This window comes from Coregonus clupeaformis, chromosome 27, assembly GCF_020615455.1.
Source record: "Coregonus clupeaformis isolate EN_2021a chromosome 27, ASM2061545v1, whole genome shotgun sequence".
Lineage (NCBI taxonomy): Eukaryota > Metazoa > Chordata > Actinopteri > Salmoniformes > Salmonidae > Coregonus > Coregonus clupeaformis.
In genome coordinates, this window is record NC_059218.1 from 39,291,781 (window position 1) to 39,318,596 (window position 26,816).

Genomic DNA, 26,816 nt, shown 5'->3' on the forward strand with positions numbered 1-26,816 from the left:
AGTCTGCTTATTTTATGGATGTTTCATGACTCGCACATGACCTTCTGCCTGACCTTGTACCATTCTCTCAGTGAGAGAGAAAACATGGCCCTGAGAGGTGGAGTTGGATTAAATAGGTGTGTATAAGAACCCATTGAATACGAGGGTGAGTCAGAGAGGACTGCTGAAGGAGAGCAAGCTGCTGCCGTTAGAACTGCATACGTTAGACCAACGTTAGAACAACATTAGAACCACGCGATGCAAGCCTACCTTCTGTTTTCCATCAGCCTGTGTCTGGCTGTTGGGAGCTTGGCAGAATGCCTTTCCACTTTGTAGTTTTCCCAAGAATGAGCATGATGTCATTTACAGCAACCATAGAGCCCAAACTCCAATATAAACTGAGTATACCAAACATTAGGAACACCTTCATAATATTGAGTTGCCCTCAGAACAGCCTCAATTCGTCAGGGCATGGACTCTACAAGGTGTCGAAAGCATTCCACAGGGATGCTGGACCATGTTGACTCCAATGCTTCCCACAGTTGTGTCAAGTTGGCTGGATGTCCTTTGGGTGGTGGACATTCTTGATACACACGGGAAAATATTGAGAGTAAAAAAAACAGCAGCGTTGCAGTTCTTGACACAAACCGGTGCGCCTGGCACCTACAACTGTACCCTATTCAAAGGCACTTAAATCTTTTGTCTTGCCCATTCACCCTTTGAATGGCACACATACACAATCCATGTCTCAATTGTCTCAAGGCTTAAAAATCCTTATTTTTTCTTCTTTGTTTTGTATTTTTACCTGCTTTGTCTCCCAATTTTGATGTTGTCTCATTGCTGCAACTCCCCAACGGGCTCAGAAATGGCAAAGGTCGAGTCATTCGTCCTCCGAAACATGACCCGCCAAACCGCGCTCCTTAAAACCCGCCCGCTTAACCCGGAAGCCAGCTGCACCAATGTGTTGGAGGAAACACCGTTCAACTGACGACCGAAGTCAGCCTGCAGGCGCCAGGCTCGCCACAAGGAGTCGCTAGAGTGTGATGAGCCAAGTAAAGGCCCCCCGGCCAAACCCTCCCCTAACCCGGACGACGCTGGGCCAATTGTGTGCCGTCCTATGGGACACCCGGTCATGGCCGGTTGTGATAAAAATCCTTCTTTAAACTGTCTCCTACCCTTCATCTACACTGATTGAAGTGGATTTAACAAGTGGCATCAATAAGGGATCATAGCGTTCACCTGGATTCACCTGGACAGTCTATGTCAAGGAAAGAGCAGGTGTTCTTAATATTTTGTATACTCAGTGTACACATTCTACTAATCACAGAAATGTAAACCTTTCAATAAAGAAGATAGACGAAAGGATCTGAAACAAGAGTAGCTCCGATGCATTGTCTTGATAGACATACAGAGCAGTATTCTATAGTGAAGCCATAATGACTTTATCAAGCCCACATGACGTTTTATTCTCGCATCTCTTTAAAAAATAGATGGTATACGACTATGTATGACTTTATTCATAAGTTGGTTTATCACAGGCAGCTATAATTGTAAAGTTCATTGCCCCTAGGCTGACATGATATTGAACATTCTGTGTTTGTGTGCATTGTATTGTATTGTTTTGTATTGGTTTCAATTCTCACGAACACAATGGAAGACGTTGTGTTTTGCACTCTCAAACTGACATTTTTTTCCAACTCTGGGTTGTTGCATTGTGTTCGTGAGAATTGAAACCAATAAAAAAAAACTGTGCTTGATAAAGTTGTTTTATTTTATTTGTATATGTAAATTGTATTGTTTTGTATGATTTGACAAATGTAATAAAATTGTATTTAACATACACACACTGAAGAAGGTTGACACCGAAATGTCTGTGTGCACTATTGCACAGTATCACTGCTAAAAATGCTTGTTTGCTGCTTTTAGGGTCTATTTGTGTTAATGAGTACAGGAGATGGGCCACAGTCACGATACCTAGGTTAGCTAAGGTAATTCACTTTGTTAACCAATGGGACACCTGTATGGGTAAGTCCCAAATGGTTTTATGTTCTGTCAAACAAAACACACATCCACACACACACACACACACACACAATCTGCTTATTTTATGGATGTTTCATGACTCGCACATGACCTTCTGCCTGACCTTGTACCATTCTCTCAGTGAGAGAGAAAACATGGCCCTGAGAGAAGGAGTTGGATTAAATAGGTGTGTATAAGAACCCATTGAATACGAGGGTGAGTCAGAGAGGACTGCTGAAGGAGAGCAAGCTGCTGCCGTTAGAACTGCATACGTTAGACCAACGTTAGAACCACACGATGCAAGCCTACCTTCTGTTTTCCATCAGCCTGTGTCTGGCTGTTGGGAGCTTGGCAGAACGACCTCATCCATGTAGTAAGTGAGAAAAACGTAAATTCCTTATTGATATACTTTTAGAATAACCAACTAAATGCACCGCCACGTGTTAAAATCAAATTACACTAAACATATTGTCTATAGCCTAGACATGTTAATAGCCTGAGGAATGCCAGATTGCATCTCTATTTGGAAAATCGTTTTCTACCTGTTTGTAGTACTGAATGAATATGACTAATTTATGTTTTTCACATTAAAGAATCACCACCTTTGGTCGAGGGTAGTATGGCACTGGTAAGTCTTAAAAATATATATATCAAGCCCACCAGAGAAATCTTTACATATTGTCTTTGTTAACAAACCACTACCTTTGCTACCTGTGAAAGGATAATTGTAATGAGTTTTTATGGCACCCAAAACCATTCTGTGATTTTATTTGGCTATATAAATAAGAGGTACTGTGTATATACTGCAGTATGGTTTAATTTAATTGAGATGAGCACTAAGTGATCTCCTGATATTGTAACTTTCATGTTCAAATGAAATAGGCATGCTTCTCTTTATAAATAATCCCTGAATGGTATCATGTGTGTATTTTCTATCACACATTCAAACAGACGATCTTCAAGGAGAAAACTTTTGGTGTTGAGAAATTCTCCTATGATGCTTTTGAAGAGAGGGTCCACATCCGACTTCTTCTGGACCAGGACAACCACACCACCTACAGAGACACCCTTCTTCTCTATAAAGAGGTTTGAACTTACAGATGCATATTGTATACATTATCATTGTTATTCAGGGGGTTTAACTTTATGATGATAAAAACCATTCTGACTTGTGTCTACTCTTGTTCATCTTCATCAGGGTATAGCTTATAAAATCTTCCGCCATAACCAAACCTGTGAGAAGGTCCACTTTAAGGATCCTTGGAAGCCAATGGAGATCCCCAGGGATGCCAAGTTCCAGTCACAGGTGGTCATTGGGATCCTCTCCGCTCCTGCAGAAGGGCTGCTGGTCAACAACTGGTCAGGAACAATGGCAGAGCCTCATGGTGAGTGAGTGACGAATACTCCAGAAAACCTCTGACTAACTACTGATTATTATTTATATTCACAGCTAAACTCCCTTAGCATGAGTGACTTATGAAATGTAATCAAGACCTTGGCATAAATCAATCGGTATGCTGTTCACATAGCTAGTGATTTGTATAATCTTTGCACATTTTATTATAATGTCCATGCACACTCCTTACAGATGATTACCGCCTCACTTTCACCGAGTTTGGTTGCCTGCCCGTTCATGCCTGGTGGTACAACATTGAGCGCCAAAGCCTTCTAAGGTAAGTGGTACACAATCTCAATTTTAGGCAGTATTGTTTGATTTAAACTCATTCAACATTAACCTTGTTAGATACTTCCTTATGCGTTATTGCAGTTGTAAATCATGAAACAGTTGTCATATACAGTATCTCATGAAGGGACTATGGCAGGGTTCTTCAATTCCTGTCCTGGAGGGCCGAAACACTTCTGTTTTTTATTTCTACCTGGTAGTTAATTGCACTCACCTGGTGTCCCAGGTCTGAATTAGCCCCTGATTAGAAGGAGAGGATGAAAAACAGGTGTTTCGGCCCTCCAGGACCGGAATTGAAGATCCCTGGACTATGGTCTTGTTTAAGAAACACTGCATTGAGAAAGAGCCAATGTCTGAATACTTTTAGCCTGACGGGGGCTTTTATGTTACTGTCTGTTTCATCTCTAGTCTGAGTTTCTTTGACATGGTGCTTGGAGTTGAGGACCCTGAAGTTTTCAACCCTCCTTCTTTCTGTGACAAAGCAGAGCCGGACAACGATGGAGCACTGACAAGTTTCGTTGATACCCTCATTTGAGTTAATAGTGACGCATCAAAGCATTTTCCACTTCCTACTCTACTATGATCATTTAAAGTAATTACTTCATAAACTATATTAAACTATTGTTAACGCAAACATTGGACTCCTGTATGTTTTAACCTGATGACATTGGACTCCTGTCTGTTTTAACCTGTTGACATTGGCGATGAAGAAATACAAGATGGAATTTTTTTTTTTTAGGGGTAACAGAGGAGCACAACTCTGTAGATGTATTCTCAAACTTTCAAATCCACAGACTCAAGATTTATTTAAATCAAAAAGGTACACTAACAAATGAAACCGAGCCAAATTAAAGCTAACACCTAAACTCAATAATAAACGGACTTCGCACATAGGCTCAATAATTGGGCAAAAGATCGGAATTGGGCTGCTTGTGTAGACAGCCATAAAAGGTGTAAAAAATAAGTTATAATGGACTGTATAGTGTTCATTTATTTTGCAGCGTGTTGTTGTAACAGGAGCTATTGGCCAACAGATGGTGGTATTGATCATTTTAGAATGAAATCATAATTTACATGACCACTAGATGCATTTTGGATGCAAGTGGCATCAATAAACATGTAGCCTATAGAAAAAGTGTCACCTAGATTGAAATATACCCATTTGAAGAAGATCAGTGCTTAAGTACATTCTTACTAGCCTGGGTACCGGCCTCTTTAGCTAACATTCCACACAGGTCATTTGCAGGAGTAGCAAGGGGTGGAATGTTATCTGTAAAGACCGGTACCCAGGCTACTTTCTTACCACATCATAACCCAAAAAGAACATTCTTTGCAGGAATGTGAAATTTGTATATATTAAACTTCAAAAGTATGCATAGTAAATAAGACAGAACCTGCTGTGCACTGTTGGTGACCACTGACGTTAGACAGCTCTTGTAGCTTATTTATCTCTAGGCTATTTAGTGAGTGGTGTTGGCATCATTGAGAGGCACTTGACAAACAGGCACATTTGAGACTAGAACATTTAAAGTTTAATTATGTTTTATTATTGTAACATACTCCTTGTTCAATTAAAATTCACAATTCTTGAGATGTTGTGCAGCCGTTTTATTGGCAGACAGTTCTCCAAAGGGTTGGAGAGTAAAATAGGAGTGAGGAGAGTAAACTGGAGATGGAGAGGTAGTTCATGGAGGTTGGGGATTTGTTCCACGGAGTTCTTGAAGTAATGATGGTCTCAGGAGGGTCTTTCATAAGCAGAGAATGTACAGGACATCCGAGTCAAATGTTAAGTCAATCTTTCTTCTTGTAGTCCTCAATGTTGGCGAGAATCCAACCGGAAGGTCCAAGGATAGCCAGTGCGAACAGTCCCAGTCCGATGATGGTCTCCTACAGATAGAAAGGAAGGTAGAGTAAACATAACTAGGTTATTCCTGGCATGGTGCCATGTTGAGGGTGTTGCGTAATGTTACAGAATGAGAATGTTCAAACGTGTAGAACAGATGATTACTTCTCAATGTCATGTGGTCTTTGGCTTAGCTCCTAAAACCCTCACAAACTTTTACAGATGCACAATTGAGAGCTTCCTGTCGGGCTGTATCACCGCCTGGTATGGCAACTGCACCGCCCACAACCGCAGGGCTCTCCAGAGGGTGGTGCGGTCTGCCGAACGCATTACCGGGGGCAAACTACCCGCCCTCCAAGACACCTACAGCACCCGATGTCACAGGAAGGCCAAAAAGATCATCAAGGACATCAACCACCGAGCCACTGCCTGTTCACCCCGCTATCATCCAGAAGGCGAGGTCAGTACAGGTGCATCATAGCTGGGACCGAGAGAATGAAAAAAAGCTTCTATCTTAAGGCCATCAGACTGTTACAGTGAGGGAAAAAAGTATTTGATCCCCTGCTGATTTTGTACGTTTGCCCACTGACAAAGAAATGATCAGTCTAATTTTAATGGTAGGTTTATTTAACAGTGAGAGACAGATTAACAACAAAAAAATTCAGAAAAACGCATGTCAAAAACATTATAAATTGATTTGCATTTTAATGAGGGAAATAAGTATTTGACCCCTCTGCAAAACATTACTTAGTAGTTGGTGGCAAAACCCTTGTTGGCAATCACAGAGGTCAAACGTTTCTTGTAGTTGGCCACCAGGTTTGCACACATCTCAGGAGGGATTTTGTCCCACTCCTCTTTGCAGATCTTCTCCAAGTCATTAAGGTTGAGCCTGACGTTTGGCAACTCGAACCTTCAGCTCCAGTGATAGACAGCTTCTTCCTGAGCCACTCCTTTGTTGCCTTGGCTGTGTGTTTTGGGTCATTGTCATGCTGGAATACCCATACACGACCCATTTTCAATGCCCTGGCTGAGGGAAGGAGGTTCTCACCAAAGATTTGATGGTACATGGCCCCGTCCATCGTCCCTTTGATGCGGTGAAGTTGTCCTGTCCCCTTAGCAGAAAAACACGCCCAAAGCATAATGTTTCCATCTCCATGTTTGACGGTGGGGATGGTGTTCTTGGGGTCATAGGCAGCATTCCTCCTCCTCCAAACACAGCGAGTTGAGTTGATGCCAAAGAGCTCCATTTTGGTCTCATCAGACCACAACACTTTCACCCAGTTCTCCTCTGAATCATTCAGATGTTCATTGGCAAACTTCAGACGGCCCTGTATATGTGCTTTCTTGAGCAGGGGGACCTTGCGGGCGCTGCAGGATTTCAGTCCTTCACGGCGTTGTGTGTTACCAATTGTTTTCTTGGTGACTATGGTTCCAGCTGCCTTGAGATCATTGACAAGATCCTCCCGTGTAGTTCTGGGCTGATTCCTCACCATTCTCATGATCATTGGAACTCCACGAGGTGAGATATTGCATGGAGCCCCAGGCCGAGGGAGATTGACAGGTCTTTTGTGTTTCTTCCATTTGCGAATAATCACACCAACTGTTGTCACCTTCTCACCAAGCTGCTTGGCAATGGTCTTGTAGCCCATTCCAGCCTTGAGTAGGTTTACAATCTTGTCCCTGACATCCTTGGAGAGCTCTTTGGTCTTGGCCATGGTGGAGAGTTTGGAATCTGATTGATTGATTGCTTCTGTGGACAGGTGTCTTTTATACAGGTAACAAGCTGAGATTAGGAGCACTCCTTGTTATTCTGTCTATCACTGTTCAAATAAACCTACCATTAAAATTATAGACTGATCATTTCTTTGTCAGTGGGCAAACATACAAAATCAGCAGGGGATCAAATACTTTTTCCCCTCACTGTAAATAGCCATCACTAGCACAGTAGAGGCTGCTGCTGCCTATTGAAATCACTGGCCACTTTAAGAAATGGAACACTAGTCACTTTTTAAATGTTTACATATCTTGCACTACTCATCTCATATAATAATATGCCATTTAGCAGACGCTTTTATCCAAAGCGACTTACAGTCATGTGTGCATACATTTTTACATATGGGTGGTCCCGGGGATCAAACCCACTACCCTGGCGTTACAAGCACCATGCTCTACCAGCTGAGCTATTCTATAATATTCTACTGTATCTTAGTCAATGCCACTCTGTCATTGCTTGTCCATATATATATATATATTCTTAAATTCCATTCCTTACTAGATTTGTGTGTATATGTTGTGAAATTGTTAGATATTACTTGTTAGATATTACTGCACTGTCGGAGCTAGAAGCACAAGCATTTCCCTACACCCGATATAACATCTGCTAAACACGTGTATGTGACAAATAAAATATGATTTGGTCCAAGGAATCATGTCAGATGGAAAAGACTATATGGACACTCCTGACCTGCAAAACGATATTTAAGTGCAGCTATCTAGCTACATTTCTCTCTCTGTTCTGAGAATTTCAGCTCACTGGATAGACCCCTAACAAATGTATTTAGGTGCATAACTACAAATGCCCCCATCATGGAGATTCTCCCAATCACCGCACTGTCATGTTGCTGATGAATAAGTAACAGTGGTTAGTCATGTTAGCTAGCTACATAGCTAACACGACCTTGCAGATTATCGCACCAATAAACGCTATCAAATTATTACCATAGCTAATAACAATAATAAAATAACGTTTTACATTGATAGGAAAGTAGCTAACTTAGATGTATTTTGAAAAGGAAGAAACAAAACAGGAATAGGTCCGACATCCCGCGATCTGTCAGTGTGTCAGCTAGCTAGCTAACTAACTAGTTTACCAGTAGCTATGCATCCCTGCCCAGCCTGTCATGAACTGACCTACAGTTAGCTAACGTTAACTGTCTAATATGACCTTCCAGTCCAACTCTAAAATGTTCAATAGATGTTTGGCTAAAATAAAACAAATCTATGCAACACTCGTGTGTCATCGCAATGTTACCTCACCACAGTGGAATTAGCTGGCTAGCTAGGACACTAATGAATGTCATAGCTAAACACCTTCAGCTATCAGTTAGCTAACTAACGTTAACTAGCAGGCCCAACAACATGGCTTATGCCTCAACAGCTACTAGCTTCTTGCCTGTATCACGATTAAAGATAAAGTTAGCTACTTACGGCAGAGCCGAGAGGGTCTTTAGCCGGTCTGGTGAAGACACTGGCCTTCTGGGTGATCACGGGTCCCCGCAGAGCCGGAGCAGTGCGGGTTGAAATAGTTCTGAGGAGCCCAGACATGACTGCTGAGTAGAGCAATGTTCTTTAATGGTCGGGAAGTGGGTTGCGGAGGTGATTGTCGTTACTAGTTACCACAGCCACAAAGTCATAATTATGGCTAAACCCCGCCTGTTTCTACAATGTATCTTCTTAAAATCTGATTTTAAAACCTTAACCACACTGTTAACCAAATACCTAACCTTAAATTAAGACAAAAAAAGCAACAAAATGAATTCATGAATTCTTACGACATAGCGAATTTCGACTTTGTGGGTGTGGTAACTAGTGACAACCGAGGTGATAGGCCAAGGTGATTCTGCTATATCCCAAGGGCATTATGGCAGTTGTAGTTATCATACAAAACGACCACCGGGGTGCGGATGTCTTTTCAGAGATGATCAAATCAAATCAAAATGTATTTGCCACATGCGCCGAATAGAACAGGTGTAGACATTACAGTGAAATGCTTCCTTACAAGCCCTTAACCAACAATGCAGTTTAAGAAAAAAATGAAAACAGCAAATATTTAAAGAGCAGCAGTAAAATAAAATAACAGAAGGGAGGTTATATACAGGGGGTACCAGTATAGAGTCAATGTGCGGGGACATCGGTTAGTCGAGGTAATATGTACATGTGTGTAGAGTTAAAGTGACTATGCATAAATAATAATAATAAACAGAGTAGCAGCAGCGTAAAAGAGGGGGGTGGGGGGCAATCAAATAGCCGTGATTAGCTGTTCAGGAGTCTTATGGCTTGATGGAACGGCAGTAGAGATGGCGTCACTTGAGGTGGCAAGAAAGAGAGGAAGAAGGGGTTGAAGAGAATGAGGGAGGCAGAGGTTGAATCTGAATCTGTTGAAGATTGCGGAAAAGAGGGAGGAGGTGTCGAAGAAGTTTGGTGTCAAGTGCAGGTGAAATGGAAGTGAATGAGCAGTGGCGACCCGTCATTCAGGGCAGGTGTTTTGAGCTCCACCTGTTTAGCAAAAAATATATAGATATATACACATTATTTGTAAATGTTTATTTTACCTGGTTTGTATGTTATTTTGGCATTAATACGTGTCACATCAGTTTGCAAACAATGTATAAAATAAAATAAAATAAAAACATTGAGTTAATAAAGCTGCATACTAACACGGTCCCTTTTTTTCTTTCTTGAGTAAGGCAGCTCCAAAATGAAGGTGTTTCAGCCTAGCTCAGTGCATTCTGTGGTGGTGGGGCAGCCAGCGGAAAATACGGAGCGTAGGTGTTGGTAATGTTCTCTAGATGCACCGTGATTGGCTCAGTGTTCTGTTACTCATGGGGACACTACGTCACCGCAAAAACTACAGGGAGAGCTTGAAAATTCAAGCCCCTTGGGTGCTGCCATAGAGTTACATTAGAAGTGCCCATCCAAGAAGGCCCAAGGTCATTGGCCACAGATAAAATGACGTCAAATCACGTTATATGTACCGTAGCTTTGACTGGACTGATCATGTCAACATCATACTTTCAAAATCTTAGCTAGCAAGCTAGCAGTCATCATCATGAATCAAGTCGACAATCTACTGGCAAATCCTTTTCAATCCTTTTCATATGAAGAGAAATTATAGATAAAACGTATCGGTGCTCATCGGCCATTGGGCATAAACATTACATTAAAAGTTGGATATCGCAAATTCAACAATGAGTGGTTTGGAAGGAATCATTGGCTAACTGCAAGCATTGCAAAGCAATCACTAGCCTGCTATTCAGTGGAGTGGGTGTGTGGTCCAAGTCTGGGTTAAAGGGTCTCTTTTCCAAGCTTAAAATGATAAACATTCAACATTGGCTTCTGCTGCGTTCGAAACAACTGGAAACTCGGAACTGGGAAATCTCAGACTTCAGTGAGTTCAAGACAACTGGGAACTCTGAAAAAAACTAGCTACGACTGGGAAAATACGTTTTGAACGGTCATCCAACTCTGAATTCCAAGTTGGGAACTCTGGCCTCTTTCTAGAGCTCCGACCTGAAGATCACTGACGTCATGATACAAACTTGTTTTTTTCAGAGTTCCCAGTTGTCGTGAAAGCACCATAAATCCAGAGAATGCCAAAATTTGCCACGAAGGACCGCCGTGCCACCTTCCTGTTCAAGTGAGCACAGCACAACAACGTGAGTCCAAAAATGTATTGTATGCTGCGGCATAAATTATGTAATATGCCAGGAATATATGTATACTGTAGCTAAGAAAGTAATACTAAGTGTATATTGTGTAGTAAGCTGTTAGTAGCCCATGTGCCTCACCGTAATAATTTGCTCCCTTTTCCCCTCATAATTTAGCCTACTGTTCTGACTTGGTGGTGCACATTTAGCCTATAGCTTGTTTTAGAGAAATGTCATCATTTAATATTGTAAGAGCTTTCATTGTCTGCTTATATGCCCCCTTTATTTATCCTACAGTTCTGACTTGGTGTACAGGGAGAATACTGTAAGAACGGCCCATGTTCTGAATTCTGTCGCTGTACATTTCAAAAGTGCTGAACAAATAATTATATTGACTACGTCCGTCCTAGCTCGCTCATTAATGTCTGACGGATGGCCTCTTATCCGCTCGTATTCCCCTTATGCCATAGTTTGTACATCTCAATTGTCAGTAGAATCCACATTTGTTTAAGCAAGTCAGCCATTTCAGCTATGTTTTTTTAAAAGGCAATAAATGAGGCTGAATGAACTGTTTCGCTGCCAGACAAGGTTCCGCTGATAGCCAGGTGTAGCAGTGGTAAGGTGTTGGGACTCTGCTGTTGGGACAGCTTTATGTAGGCCCTAACAGTTTGTGGGCACCGTTTGTCACCGCTATAGTGCAATTAATGTATTGTTTAGTATTGTGTTCTGTAGTGGCTTTGCTGGCATGCATCTACACGTTTTTGGGAGAGGTTGCCCCACCAAGATTTACATGCTAGAATCGCCACTGTGAATGAGGGTGAGTAAAGTGAGGTGGAAGGTGTGGTGAAGAGCTCGGAGCCCGAGCCTGGCATCGATGGACATGATAAAGAAGAATCTGGCCCAGTAGGAGTGACATTTTTGGAGAAAGTGGATCCTTGCCTTTTGGCAAATCCATTTGTGGTTTCAGGGTGGGTGGGAAAGGAGTTGGGTGCAGTTGAATCAGTGAAGGTAACCTGTAGTGGACTTAAGATATGTGTTTGTGTTTCGTCTGCACAGAGGGAGCAGGCACTCTGTGTCACGCAACTTGGGTCAAGATCTCTTTCTTGCTTTGCGCTTAGGAATAGGGCACCATTGAAAGGAGTGATTTCTAGGGTAGCGTTAAGTGTGGAGATGGAGCAATTGAAGTTGAAGATTCCTGGTGTTTATGGCGTCTGCCGTTTGGTGTGACACTGACCCGGTGGTGAGCGTGGTGAAACCAAGGAGTCACTGTCAGTCCTTTTGAGTTTTGAGATGGAGTCTTTACCCAACAAAGTCATGTTACAATATATCAGTTATCCTGTTAGAGCTTTTGTGCCGAATCCACTGCGGAATTTCAGGTGCAATGTTTATGGTCATGTTGCAGCAGTGTGTAGGAGGGAGATTCCAAGATGTGGGAAGTGTGCAGGAGGGCATGGAACAGAGGATTGTGTAGTTTCAGTGGATAAAGTTGTGTGTGTCAACTGTAGGGGTGCCCATGTTGCTGGGGATCGGAAGTGTCCGGAGCGAGAGAGGCAGGTTGAGGTGGTCAGAGTAGTGCAGAAGAATGCACTCCCTGGCCATTGGCATGGTGCAGGAGCAGATAGGGTCAAAGTAGTGGAATGGGGTAGTGGGCTTTTAATGAGTGTAGCGTTAGTTGGAAGGGTGTATTATTATGTTTGTTTATTTTATTTCTCCTTATTTAAAAAATAAAATAATAATTAGGGGGTAGATCAGCTTTAATATTTACGGACACAGTATATTTTACATTAGTTATCTTGCTATTTTTAGTCCCACCCTTCAACTCCACTCACCCCTCCCATCTATCTCTGAACACCATCCAGTTTTGATTTTGTATCACAAAGTATAATGGATTTATATTATAGTCCAGTTGGGGGTGGTAATGCAACATATTGGATGCCAACTGCCGTTAAACCCCGAAGAAGAAGAATATATTTTCAACTATAGAGGCTAGTCACCGATAAGACAAGGAGTCAGATGTTTCACAAGATTCCCTAAAAACAATCCACATCGATACAGCTATGACTTTTTTGCAGCAGGTTAGGAGAACTTGCGTAGCAGGTTAGGAGAATAAATGTAGCAGGTTAGGAGAATTAGGTTAAGCTTAGGAAAATGCTCTCCAAACCTGCTACAAAAAGTCACTTGTATCGAAGTGGCATGTTTTTAGGAAGTCCCATACATAGAAATGGAATGAATAGAACGGGCATCCCCATTCAAGTAAATTATGGCATAATAGCATGGACTGGCAGCCATTTTGAGTGTGCCCATGCCTAGAAGTAAAAGCAGGAAGTGTACCCTTCAATCTGTGCTGTGATTTGTTGATTCAACTCAACTGACATTACAAAAAAATACATTCCATTGCATCAGTTAACATAATTTGAATGAACATTACCATGGCAATCCAGCATCAGTTGATAGGACATTTCAAATTACCATGGAAATGATTGCATTACAATACCAGGCAACCATTGTGAGTGTATCCTTGAGTTTACCAGTCAAATTGCCAGGGTTAGAGGTCACAGGAGGTTGGTGGCACCTTAATTGGGGAGTTCTATTCATTCTATTTCTATGGTCCCATATTTGGAACTCCCTAAACACACGCCACTTCGATACAAGTGACTTTTCGTAGTAGGTTAGGAGAGCATTTTTGCTAACCGAGCAAGCCCAGTGGTCGGCAATGGGAGAGCGAGATGGAACTGGGCCGACATTCTGCTGATTTTCTCCTCAAAGAAAAGTCTGATCTTAGTGCAGATTACTGTTCCCAAAACAATAATCTGATACTACAATTACAGACACAAACCCAATCTAGAGGGGGTCAGGAGACGGTAGAGTACAGTCCTACTACACAGGAAAACATATGGTGCAAAGAGGAAACTTTCTCACACTATATGCAGGACAACAATCCTGTCCCCATGAATAGGGCAGACGTACCACATATCCCAGCTGAAATGACAGAAAGTGAGACTGAGGTTGAAGAGGATAATTCCTCAGAGTTGGTACCTGGTAAAACATTGGAGTTGGTACCTGGTAAAAGATTGGAGTTGGTAACTGGTAAAACATTGGAGTTGGTACCTGGTAAGCCAGAGTCTACAACAATGATCTCTCAATCTAAGATAAAGAAGAGGAAAAATGGCTACTAAACCCACTGACAATCTGAACCAAATAGAAAAAACAAAGGATAATAAGGATCTCTGAAAGCAGAACAACTCTCTGGGGAAGGCAACAGAAGACAAACATCAATGCTGGCCTTCGTTCAAACAATCCGGAACCAACAAACCCAAGTGGCCCAGGGTACCAAGCTCCCCGTCAGAGTCTGGAGTTAGGAAGATAAGGCTGATATGGAGGATGTCATTCAGGGAGAAGTGGAGGAAAGTCCCCCTAATGAGCCATCCTGTCCGAAACCATTGATGAACGGTGGAACATGAATGAATGAAGTGATCTAGATTTGAGTAGCCTATATTACCTGGTTCAGAGAAGGACATTCTGGGTTATGTGAGTAGGACCTCTGTCACTGACATGGCTTTTCTAGAGAAGGTGCACTTTAATTCAAACTGTTGATACATGTCTCAAACAAAACCCGCCTTTGAGACAGAAACCCGCCTTTTAAGAGTGAACAGGTGGAACATTTATTGACTGACTCTAATCTTGAATCTTGAGACATGGCTGAAGAAATCATCTCCTATTTCTGCCTTTAATGTCCTTGGATACTCCATATCACAGGAGGTTGGTGGCACATTAATTGGGGAGGACAACCTTGTGGTAATGGGTGGAGCGGAATTAGTGGAATGGTATCAAATACATCAAACACCTGGTTTCCATGTGTTTGATGCCATTCCATTTACTCCGTTCCAGCCATTATTATGAGCCATCATCCCTCAGCAGCCTCCACTGCTCCATATCCAGAGGGGGTGGATGACACGAAATATTACATTAAATGCAATCTCATCGAATAGAACCCCCCCGTCCATCCGTCAGAACAGCCTCAATTCATCGGGCATGGAAAGCGTTCCAGAGGGATGTGGAAAGCATTCCAGAGGGATGCTGGCTCATGTTGACTCCAATGCTTCCCACAGTAGTGTCAAGTTGGCTGGATGTCCTTTGGGTGGTGGACTATTCTTGATACACACGGGAAACTGTTAAGCATGAAAAACCCAGCAGCGTTGCAGTTCTTGACACAAACCGGTGAGCTTGGCACCTACTACCATACCCCATTCAAAGGCTCTTAAATATTTTGTCTTGCCTATTCACCTTCTAAATGGCACTCATACACAATCCATGTCTCAATTGTCTCAAGACTTAAAATCCTTCTTTAACCTGTCTCCTCCCCTTCATCTACACTGATTGACGTGGATTTAACAAGTGACATCAATAAGGGATCATAGCTTTCACCTGGATTAACCTGGTCAGTCTATGTCATGGAAAGAGCAGGTGTTCCTAATGTTTTGTACACTCAGTGTAATCAACCACCAACATCTGATACCTCATTTTATGACCATCTAAATGCCATTCTTAAAGAATGTGATCATAAGAAGGAGATCATCCTCATGGGTGGTTTCAATATAAGCTGGAAAATAAAACTTCCAGGAAAAAAGTCACAGATCACAGACCATTTCAACCTGACTCAAATAATACAAGGGCCAAACAGAGTAACAGACATCCCAGACTCAAATTGATCTGGTGTTCACTAACAGACCTGAGCAAATAACTAGGTCCCTTAACTTACTAACTGGAATATCTGACCACAATGCTACATTAGTGGTTAGAAAACTCACTAGAAAGAGATTTGGCGCCAGAGAAGATGGCTGCCGTTTTACAGCCCTCTAACCAACTGTACTATTATGTGTGTTTTTTTGCGTTATTTGTAATTTATTCTTTACATAATGTTTCTGCCACCGTCTCTTATGACCAAAAAGAGCTTCTGGATATCAGGACAGCGATTACTCACCTCGTATTGGACTGTTTTTCTTCAACGAGTTGGATGCGAAGGATATCCTACAGACACCCAACAAGGCCCAAATCCCCGTCATTCGCATGAGAAAGAGACGGAGATATCGTGGTGCTTTGTAAGGATCCGACGGCGAGCGAGTAAACTGCCTCTTCCATCAATCCTATTAGCCAATGTTCAATAATTAGAAAATAAATTGGACGCCACCCCATGCCCCCATTCTCATCGACGGGGCTGTAGTGGAACAGGTTGAGAGCTTCAAGTTCCTTGGTGTCCACATCACCAACAAACTATCATGGTCCAAATACACCAACACAGTCGTGAAGAGGGCACGACAAAGCCTATTCCCCCTCAGGAGACTGAAAAGATTTGGCTTGGGTCCTCAGATCCTCAAAAAGTTATACAGCTGCACCATCGAGAGCATCCTGACTGGTTGCATCACCGCCTGGTATGGCAACTGATCGGCCTCCGACCGCAAGGCACTACAGAGGGTAGTGCGTACAGCCCAGTACATCACTGGGGCCAAGCTTCCTGCAATCCAGGACCTCTATACCAGGCGGTGTCAGAGGAAGGCCCTAAAAATTATCAAAGACTCCAGCCACTCTAGTCATAGACTGTTCTCTCTGCTACCGCACGGCAAGCGGTACCGGAGCGCCAAGTCTAGGTCCAAAAGGCTTCTTAACAGCTTTTACCACCAAGCCATAAGACTCCTGAACAGCTAATCATGGCTACCCAGACTAACCCCAACCCCCTCTTTTACGCTGCTGCTACTCTGTTTATTATTTATGCATAGTCACTTTAACTCTACCCACATGTACATATTACCTCAATTACCTCAACTAACCGGTGCCCCCGCACATTGACTCTGTACCGGTACCCCCTGTATATAGCCTCCCTACTGTTATTTTATTTGACTGCTGCTCTTTAATTATTTGCTCTTTAAAATATTTGTTACTTATCAATTTTTTACTTAACATTTTTATTTTCTTAAAAACTGCATTGTTGGTTAAGGGCTTGTAAGTAAGCATTTCACTGTAATGTCTACACCTGTTGTATTCGGTGCAAGTGCAAATAAAATTTGATTTGATTTGATTTTTTAAAGAACCATATCAATGAACTGTATGATCAAAGAATCCCGAAAAGTGAACAGAGTAACTAAGATGCAGCTATAAGTCAAATTGACTGGTCTAATCTGGTATGCAATGAAGACCCAGAGTCTGGATACAGAACATTTATGTCAGATAAAGGCAAAGTGAATACCTATTTTACCAGGAAATTCCAACGTAAGCCAAGACTTAAAACCTCTACCATGACTCAACAAGGACCTCTTGCGACGGATGAGAGAATGGGATCTTGCCTTGAAAAAAGCACTGAAGTCTGGTCAGAATGATGACAGACGTGTATTTACATCACTGGGAAACAAGGTGGTAAAGAATTTTTTTTTTAAAAAGCAGAGTTCTTCCTCAGAGTGATCAATGAAGCAAAAGGAAATGGCAAAGGAAAACTGGGAAAACCTCAACAAACTAACAGGGAGAGGAGCTGAAAGGTCCAAAAAGCATCCTGAATTAAAAGTGAATGTGATTATAACTCAAGACTGTAATTTGATATCCACCACTTTTAACAATGTATTTGTAGACTGTCAGAGAACTGGCTCAAAGATTATCAACCAAGACCACAGCTCTCACCCCCATGGATAATAACATACAATATTCAGAATTCCCTAAATGTTAGCATCAGAAGTGGACAGTATTATCAGCTTCTTCAGGAACTCTAGAACAAAATATGTATGTTTTTGTCTAGACACGATTCCTGAAGACACAAATATTATTTGACTGCCCCTATTGTACATCTGGTTAATCTGTCCATCAAATAATATTTGGGATCTTCCCAAGTCTGCTGTGGTGATGCCTATTTTAAAAGCTGGTGAACCAACACTGGTGGAAAATTACTGATCTATAAGCATCCTTTCAGTGCTATCAAAAGTAGCTGAAAGATGGGTGGCTGATCAGCTGACCAGGGCAACTCCATACATCAAATGTCATTTGGATTCATAACCAACTATTCAACCGAAACAGCATTTTGCTATTTACTGGAGTGCATTCAATCTAAACTGGACATACAGTGCCTTCAGAAAGTATTTACAACCCTTGACTTTTTCCACATTTTGTTGTTACAAAGTGGGATTAAAATGTATATAATTGTCATTTTTTGTCAACGATCTACACAAAATACTCTAATGTCATAGTAAAAAATTTAATAAGAATAACAATGTAAAATAAAACACTAATATATCTTGATTAGATAAGTATTCAACCCCCTGAGTCAATACATGTTCGAATCACCTTTGGCAGCGACTACAGCCATAGCCGCGGGAAGTAGGGCTGCTGAGGGTAGCACCCCCTCAAAAATCATTTAAAAAAAAGATTAATACTAATAAAAAAACAATTAAATGATTTTTCACAAAAGTAGTGCACTGGACCTTTACTAGTCCTGTATTAGCGGGCCGATAGAGCAGTCTGTAGCACGGACAAATTGTTTATTTTTTATAACAAACTAAACAGTTACCACCATTGTCACATCATTCACAAACACAATTTATTCAGTCTGGATAGCTTTAAGCAGTATGTAGATGCAGCCTTGTCTTTAAGATCCTGCATGGCCTTGCCCCTCCACCCCTATGCCAGCATGTCATGCTCAAGGAAAGCACCTCCAGGATAACAAGGGCAGTAACTACAGGGGACTGCGTTGTCCCTTTCCAACACAGTAAACTCGGACAATTAGCCCTCTCAGTAAGAGCTACAATATACTGGAATACACCGCCCATGGATTTGTGAAACTACACTGATTATTGCACTTTTAAATTGAAATCCTGGCTCAGATCTATCCAAACCTGTACACATTAGTTATCTGTGGCTCCTCATATGTACGACAACAGCTGATGACTGTTTTTATTATGAATAGGTTGTTGTTATAATCATATTGTATTGGATGTAATGTATTTTGTATTGTTTTGAGTGAGTATTTGCATTGTGGCTGTGTAATTGCCCTTACCTGCCCAGGGACTATGGGTGCAAATGAGCTCTTGGCTAACCCCGGCACATTTACATGGATGTTGCATTACAGTAATATTGATGTTGATTAATGGGCACTGTCCCTGTAAAAAAAAACATATGGATCAGCCACTGGGCCAGAATAATCTTTGTCATCATCGGGCACCATCGTCCTCGCATCCAACCACCTCTCATACTCCACTCCAGAAACCGTCATCCTCCATGTGCTTCCTTTCCATCAGCGCCCAACCCATAATGGCAGTTTACTTGATTAAGTATAGATGCAACAATAATAAAAACAGCAACAACAAATTCTATACAATCACATAAAACAACTTAAACTAATGGTTTAAGTGTTTGTTCAGCGTTTGGTTCTGTGTTCCATCAGGTCGAAATGGTGACCGTTTCTTCTTCTCCTGATACTCCCAATGATTTAAATATACACTATATGGCCAACAGGGGGCGCTGTTCTGAAGCCACCGCGCCTCTATCTTGGCACTCTCCCACCGTTTTTGGAAGCTATAGAAATGCATTTATAAATGTCTAAATGTGTTTTTGCCACGTCTATTCTATTACCGACACGTTAATACATACTTTTAACTTACATTATGTGAGCAAACAAAAATAGTATAAGTATAATTTAATTAATTCCAATAGATGGGTTGGATGAGAATGTCATGAAAATGATGCACATGCATCGATGTGGCCAGAAGGCGTGCGTTGTTATGATTCTGAACGGTCAGATAGCTAGCAAAGATGACAAGAAGCTGCCATGTCGTGAATCGTAGGTCGCTCGTTTCAGCTCGTTGTATGTTATTATTAATGCCATGTCTTGTTTTGAGGTGTTTTGACTGATGTCATGACTATGCTAATATGGCTGAAATCCGCTAGCTAGCTAACCAACAACTTTAACGATGTATTTGAGAGACAACAAGTGCTCATTGTGCAAATGTATTTATGTTTTCAATAAACATTTTGAGACTAAATATAGCCAACAGTCTAAGCCAACCCCGTTTGTTTTGCCACATAGTTGCCCATGCGTCGGTTTTGTTGCTAAACAACCAACCCGTCTATGGAAGACTTATTTTCTGAGGAGTGCCAATACAGCCGACCGGTCTTATGATGCTGATGATTTGTCGCCACAAATGGTTTGTTTACATTTCTACCGTTGTGGCTAGATGGAGTAGGCCTACAGCTAAGACTAGTGGTCGCGTCGGGGACAACAGTTGTTGACAACTGTAGCATTGTAGCTAAGCCTAACCCTTTTTCCTAACCTTAACCTCAATCTCCTAACCTGCCACATTAATTCACTTAACCTGCCATGTTAATTCACCTAACCTGCCACGTTAATTCACCTAACCTGCCACGTTAATTTACCTAACCTGACAAGTTAATTAACTTAACCTGCCACGTTAATTCACCTAACCTGCCACGTTAATTCACCTAACTTGCTACGTTAATTATCCTAACCTGACACAATTATCCAAACCTGCCATGTTAATTCACCTAACCTGCCATGTTAATTCACCTAACCTGCCACGTTAATTATCCTAACCTGCCACGTTAATTATCCTAACCTGCCACGTTAATTATCCTAACCTGCCACGTTAATTCACCTAACCTGCCACGTTAATGATCCTCACCTTCCACGTTAATGATCCTAACCTGCCACATTAATTCACCTAACCTGACACGTTAATTCACCTAACCTGCCACGTTAATTATCCTAACCTGCCACATAAATTATCCTAACCTGCCACATTAATTCACCTAACCTGCCACGTTAATTCACCTAACCTGCCACGTTAATTATCCTAACCTGCTATGTAAACAAACCATCTGTGGCAACAAATCATCGGTATCACCACAGCGGTAGCTTCAAAGCCTCTCATTGGCCAATACATAGAATCAGCAATCCAGGGTTTATACATAATTGGATACTCCCCTTTTCATTGCCAGTGAGAACACTCTTTGAGACATATTTTTTTTTGCCAAACTTAAACAAACTTTAACGTGCAATCTCACCTTGATCCAATCCTATACCCTTTGCTTAAAGTCTGAACCATAGGGACATTTTCCTCACAGTATTTCTAATCTGTATTTTTTTCTTTGACCAAAATAAGTCTACTTGAGTCCTGGACTTAAAAAGCATGTTCAATGCAACTTTGCACTTTCTGGGCATCATGTCCTAAAACATTTTTGTGTAAGGGTATCTATCTAATCTTCTTCTGATAATTAAAACAGTAACCATGTGACGCATCTTTTATTTAGGTGATATGATTGCATTTTCCCCTCCCCATCTTCTGGGAAAACATGGAGACATCTGACATTTTATTTTCTACCTTATAAACTGTAGGCCTAAGCAAAACAAAGAGATTCCAACTACAAATACCATGCCCAGTCAAGATGACCAGTTTCATGGACTGTAAAGGAAATTGTGCCACAGTCACAAACAATATAGCCACATGGATAAGACCATTCCCACTGATAGAAGGTGAGGATAAGGTTGTCATTATTTTAATGAATACATACAACATATACTAGTATAGAACATAAAAATATAGGCCTGGCCCATAGAAAAATGCAAATAAAGTTGTAGTTAAAATACACAATATACTGAAGCATATATTTATTTACTCACAATCTAGCATTAATTAATGTTTTACTGTTGAAATATTAAATATTAAAAAGACCACTACAGGTAATTTCATTAGGCTACGTAGCTCATAATTCATCAGTCTTCTAATGTCCGAAAAGGCCAGTGTATCCAAACATGGATAGCCTTGTCTGACTATTTGATGCTATTTGCCATATTGGTCCGCTTACATATCAAAACAAATCATGGTCATTTTCTCCTACAGCAGTGGACCAGTTACAATATTGATTGCTACCTTACAGTCCTTGTGAAAAAACTGTAGCGCAAGCAACTGCAGTATCTATTTAGACTATACAGGCAAGTTCAGTAGCATTTGATAAGTGTGATTCTTCAGGCAGCTTCCTTGTACAAGGTATTATTGGTATCATTCATGGCCAGTTCCTCCTTCTTGGGCAAGGCATTGGGGCTTGTTTTCTTGCAACTTCTGAATGAAAGAAAATAAAGCTAGTTTGCAGTTGGGAGTTGTTCTCACTTTGCTACTTCTAGCTCAGCGTTCAATATTCTACTGCTCTTCAGACGGTGTCTCGACTTACCTCTCATCCACATCCTGGATAGTGTCGGGTAGTGGTGAACCAAGTGTTTCTGGCAGATAGATGGCGACCACCCCACTTAAGATGGGGGCTATCCCATAGATGAAGCCAGGCAGCCACGGGACAGCCTCCCCAAGGAGCAGCACCATGGGGGCCACCATCGCTCCTACACGAGCCATCATGGACACCCAGCCCATGCCATTCTGCCTGGGGCACAGAAGAGAATCCCCAACTATCAAATATCATCAAACACCTGAACAGAATACATTTAGCCTATGCATTCATCTTCATCACATATATTACCTAATGCTAATATATACAGTAGGTAAAAAGATTAGATAAAAAACATACGTTTTACAGTCAGTATTGGAATACTATAGTCAATTAAAGCATCCTGTAGGTGATGGGTGTCATTGGTAGAGTTGGGATTACCGGACGACGGTGGGGTACAGCTCTCCAGAGTAGAGGTAGCAGCAGTTGAATGACGCGGCCAGGCAACCCTTACCCAGCACGGCTAGAGTGGTGCGCACGGTCTGTTTTTCTGCAAGGAAGCGATAACATCAACAGACAACAATAAAATTACACGAGTGCTGGTAGCACAATGACTCCCTCAAGCAACACAGGCAAAACCCCTCACCGTATGGCACCAATATGTTGATCAAAACAGTGACTCCAGACAGGATGAGTGCAGCGCACTGTGAGGGACGTCGCCCAAATATACTCATGGACACTGTAACCACTACTTTGGCAGGGATGTCCACCGCTCCGAAGATCACTTGAATCAAGTAGATGTCCACGCCAAACTTCTGCAGATCCATAGATAGACCATAGTAGGCGAAGCTTGTGGAGAACCTTAAAGAATGTCAAAGTGGGTGTCATGATCATTTGATTTAGAATGGATTTTTTGGCAGCACTTTGTCGTAGTGAAAGGCAGAGTAGAGTAGAGGAGACAGACCAGACAGCACTGAGACAGATGGTGATGTTCCTCATGGTGGGCGTGCGGAGCAGGTCCACTACAGAGTAGGAGCCCTGTGAGCAGGACATCTCCTTCTTCATGGAATCCTGCAGCATCTGGACACACAGAGACAGTATTGAGTACATTCACATAAGTGCATGCACACATAAACACACACTAACACACAGTTCCTTACTTCAAGATTGATTCTGTCACCCTCTTCACGGCGTCCATTGATTCGGGCCACTCTTTTGAGATTTTTGACCGCTTGCTCAGAATTTCTGTTCAGGACGAGCCATCTTGCAGACTCCAGGAACCACCTGCACAAGTCAGATGTGGTAAACAACATGTTATAATCAAATAGCCTTGCTGGGTAAAGTGTCATAGCTGCTCCAATCCTTTGGGTCTCACCATGAGTAGAGGAAGGTGATGTAGAAAGGTACGGAGACAGCCAGTGTTAGCCAGCGCCAGTCCCGAATGAAGTAGGCCACTACTGCCAGGATCAGCTGACCCATCGTGTAACAGTAGCCTGTCCCTGTACCCACCACTGTTCGCACTCTTGTGGGAATCCACTCCACAACTAGAGAGAGAAAGAGAGACGGAGAGAGTAATTACATGGTGGGTTGGCCATCGGTTCAGCCTCTCTCTTCTTGACCATTTCCCACCTTAGGCTGCAGTTCCCACTGCCTACCCAGCCCTTCCTGTAACGTACTGAGAGAGAAGGAGTTGAGCCCCAGGCCAGAAATGGCCATGCCAGTGATGAAGCGGAAGAGGCAGAAGACGGAGAATGAGGTGGAGAAGGCAGCACACGTCCCTCCCACTGCAATCAACAGGTTAGAGATCAGCAGCAGGAAACGCCGTCCAAATCTGAGACAGAACGGAGAGAGAGAGTGGCACAGAGGAGATGTCTGCCATTAATCTCCTGAAGAGTACTATGTGTAGCATCTGAATAACTGCTGCAGCTGCAGACTTCCAGTATTTTCCAGGCTTGTCTTTGCAGAAGAGGTATGGCCTTGTCTGAGCTAAGCCAACAAAAATATAAAAGAGAGAAACCAGGCCTTAGAACTGGCACAGAAAGACAGAAATTATCTGACAATCGAGATCTGAGGATCTATTCAATAAGAAAAGCAGTGGTACCTGTCCGACAGTCCCCCAAAGATTACAGCTCCCACAAGCACCCCTCCCATATAAATGGTTTGTCCCATCTGCTTCAACGAGCGAAGATCACAGACCAAGTTCCACTGACAAGAGAAAAAAAGAAAATACATCTAACTGACAGTTTAAAACATACTCTTAAACACATTTACAATTATTATTGTCGTTGATCTCTTTCTAATTTTAGTGTGGACGCACGTAAAACTACTACTTAAACCTTATCCATGATTGTTACCTCAGAGATAATTGTGGAGCTCATCTCTGTCATGCTGTACTCCCATCCATCGTTACAGCCCTGCAGCTCTGCATCTAGAAGGTAATCAGTATCATCACTGCTGTCTCTCTCCACCTTTGGACTGTAGGTCCCATTCTCTGCCAGGAGCTGCCACTGGGGAGCAGCATAGCGCTGGCATCTCTCCGGCCTGCCGTTCTTAATGTCCTGGGGCACGGTGAGCAGCAGAGCCTGCTCCGGGCTCAGCTTAGACACGGACAGGTTCCTGTGGGCACTGCAGTGGTGGGGGGGCACTGAGGCCACAAAGTTCTGCAGCAGATTGTGACTGGCCATCATAAGGATGGGCATACAGAGCAAGGTGACATGCAGGACCTGGAAGCGGCCTGTGCTGCCCACCTGTTCTAGGAGGTCACCAAAGGCCATAGCTGTGTGACACAACTAGAAGTGGGGTTTGCTTGAGAAGAGAAGTTGCTGTAGCAAGAAATGTGATTCTCCTCTTCAACTTCTTTTGTAACACGTCTAAAAATACCAACGAGTAAAAACACTCCTCAAACACTCAAGCTAAAAAAGTTTTTAAAATATTGTACTACACTTGATGAGACTTGTAGCCTACCTGTGAAAGACGTACAGAAGCACATTAATGGCAAGAAGTATAGCAATACTTGCAATCATTTTCATTGTGATGTTTACTGTTATTCTTTCATAATCAGATTATGTGCAAAAATAATAACTCAGACAAGAATGTCCAATGGATGCAGAGATGTAAACATACCTGTTCATTCCCATTATAGAACATATGGACAAAGTACATCTAAAAGGTTTGACTTCAAAATATATCAAATACTTCACTTGAGTCACAAAAGCTGTTAAATAGATTCCGTTATGCATCAGCCTTGTCTTTGTTGAAGAAAAGTCCAGATTTTAGCAGGCATCCTACTGTGAACAAACACAGCTTTCACAGCAAGAGTTATTTTCAGAGAGAGACCAAGATTCCATAGAGTCCATTCAGACCATTCACTTCAATATGTTACATTATATTCAAAAAGTTCCCTTTAACAGCCAAAAAATCTAACCAGGAAAAGAAACAATGCTTTTGCTATGCCTTGTTAGTTAATCTGCTCTGGAATTTCTGTGGCTTTTCTGAGGAAATAGACTCTTTCTGGATTATAACCTGCTCAGTTAAATCGCTCGAGGCCTTAACTACTCTTTCAATGGACCGCTGAGGGAGAAGGAGAGTCCTTGCTGTGTGGCATTAATCCCTAGTCCACTGGAGAGAGTCAACACCATCATACTGAACAAACAGGCACACACTCCTTGGTGTTCTTTTGTATATACAGATGGCCCAACGTCTTGATTGGTTATATTTTAGTGTGAGCACAGGGGTTAGTGTGTGTGTGTGTGCGTGTATGTCTGTGTTGGGGATTGTGGGAGGGGATTAAGGTTGGCAAATAACTGACTTTTTAGAAACATTTATGCTGGCATGCTGCATGGTGACAGTCGGTCAAAGAGAACACATTTTGTAATAATTCTGAGACAAGAAAGATTAGAGATTAGATAAGCGCAAAGACAAATAACTGTTGCGTAAAATAACTCACTCCACAGTTATAACAGTAGCAAAGTCCTGTTTTGGTGGGATGGAGTTTTGGCCTGTCTGGTGACACAACAGATGGTAAATGAGTTAATAGACCAATAACAAAGAGAGTTCCTGAAATAAATTTCCAATAGTTTTGTTCTGAACAGAACCACATTTTTTTTGTTCCATTTTACTGTTCTGACCAGCAAAATAAAGTTCTGAAACAGTTTGAACAGCAAAACAGACAGATTTAGCTCATTAATTTACTTCACCAATCAGTGAAGTTGTAAATGAGAACTTGTTCTCAACTGGCTTACCTGGTTAAATAAAGGTGATTCTAGAGCAGCTTGCTATGGAGTGGGCAAGCAAGTTGTTTACATGCGTGATGGACAGACAAGTGTTGGGCACAAGATGCGACTGAAATTGACAGTAAGGTTCTTAACTGTTACCCAGAAATGATTTGATATTGAGATACAAACGGTTGCATTGGACCTTTAAAACCATCAATATGGGCTGAAGTCACCCACACAGCTGATCTCAATGGCAAAGGTGCATAAAGATGGAGGAATTCAGATATTACATCTTTGTTTGAGCACTATCCACAGACTTTTTAAACTACGGCGCGTGACATGGTTCAATGTGCCTATAAATCAGCACAATCTACTTTTTATTTTTTTCAAATTGCCGCCATCTTGGAATTGGGATCATGTATACTGTGCTAATGGCATTA

General features: G+C 41.9%; 3 protein-coding genes across 3 annotated transcripts; 1 reads left to right on the forward strand and 2 right to left on the reverse strand.

Moving 5' to 3' along the window:
* Nucleotides 1–2,225: 2,225 nt before the first annotated feature.
* Nucleotides 2,226–4,319, forward strand: epdl2 (ependymin-like 2). Its single transcript, XM_041851545.1, has 6 exons — nt 2,226–2,374; nt 2,595–2,629; nt 2,953–3,087; nt 3,200–3,386; nt 3,590–3,674; nt 4,094–4,319. The coding sequence occupies exons 1-6, from the start codon at nt 2,299–2,301 to the stop codon at nt 4,218–4,220; spliced, it is 645 nt and encodes a 214-aa protein (XP_041707479.1). The 5' UTR covers nt 2,226–2,298; the 3' UTR covers nt 4,221–4,319.
* An 890-nt stretch (nt 4,320–5,209) lies between these two features.
* Nucleotides 5,210–8,913, reverse strand: LOC121542088 (cytochrome c oxidase subunit 8B, mitochondrial-like). Its single transcript, XM_041851546.2, has 2 exons — nt 8,736–8,913; nt 5,210–5,572 (listed from the first exon to the last, which is right to left on the reverse strand). Exons 1-2 carry the CDS (start codon nt 8,850–8,852, stop codon nt 5,477–5,479), a joined length of 213 nt encoding a protein of 70 aa, XP_041707480.1. The 5' UTR covers nt 8,853–8,913; the 3' UTR covers nt 5,210–5,476.
* Nucleotides 8,914–21,232: 12,319 nt separating this feature from the next.
* Nucleotides 21,233–25,888, reverse strand: slc22a6l (solute carrier family 22 member 6, like). The gene is made up of 11 exons (XM_041851547.2): nt 25,286–25,888; nt 24,517–25,126; nt 24,264–24,367; nt 23,839–23,993; nt 23,538–23,706; nt 23,323–23,446; nt 23,127–23,242; nt 22,809–23,023; nt 22,604–22,712; nt 22,175–22,378; nt 21,233–22,065 (listed from the first exon to the last, which is right to left on the reverse strand). The coding sequence occupies exons 2-11, from the start codon at nt 24,934–24,936 to the stop codon at nt 21,972–21,974; spliced, it is 1,710 nt and encodes a 569-aa protein (XP_041707481.1). The 5' UTR covers nt 24,937–25,126; nt 25,286–25,888; the 3' UTR covers nt 21,233–21,971.
* Nucleotides 25,889–26,816: the final 928 nt, after the last annotated feature.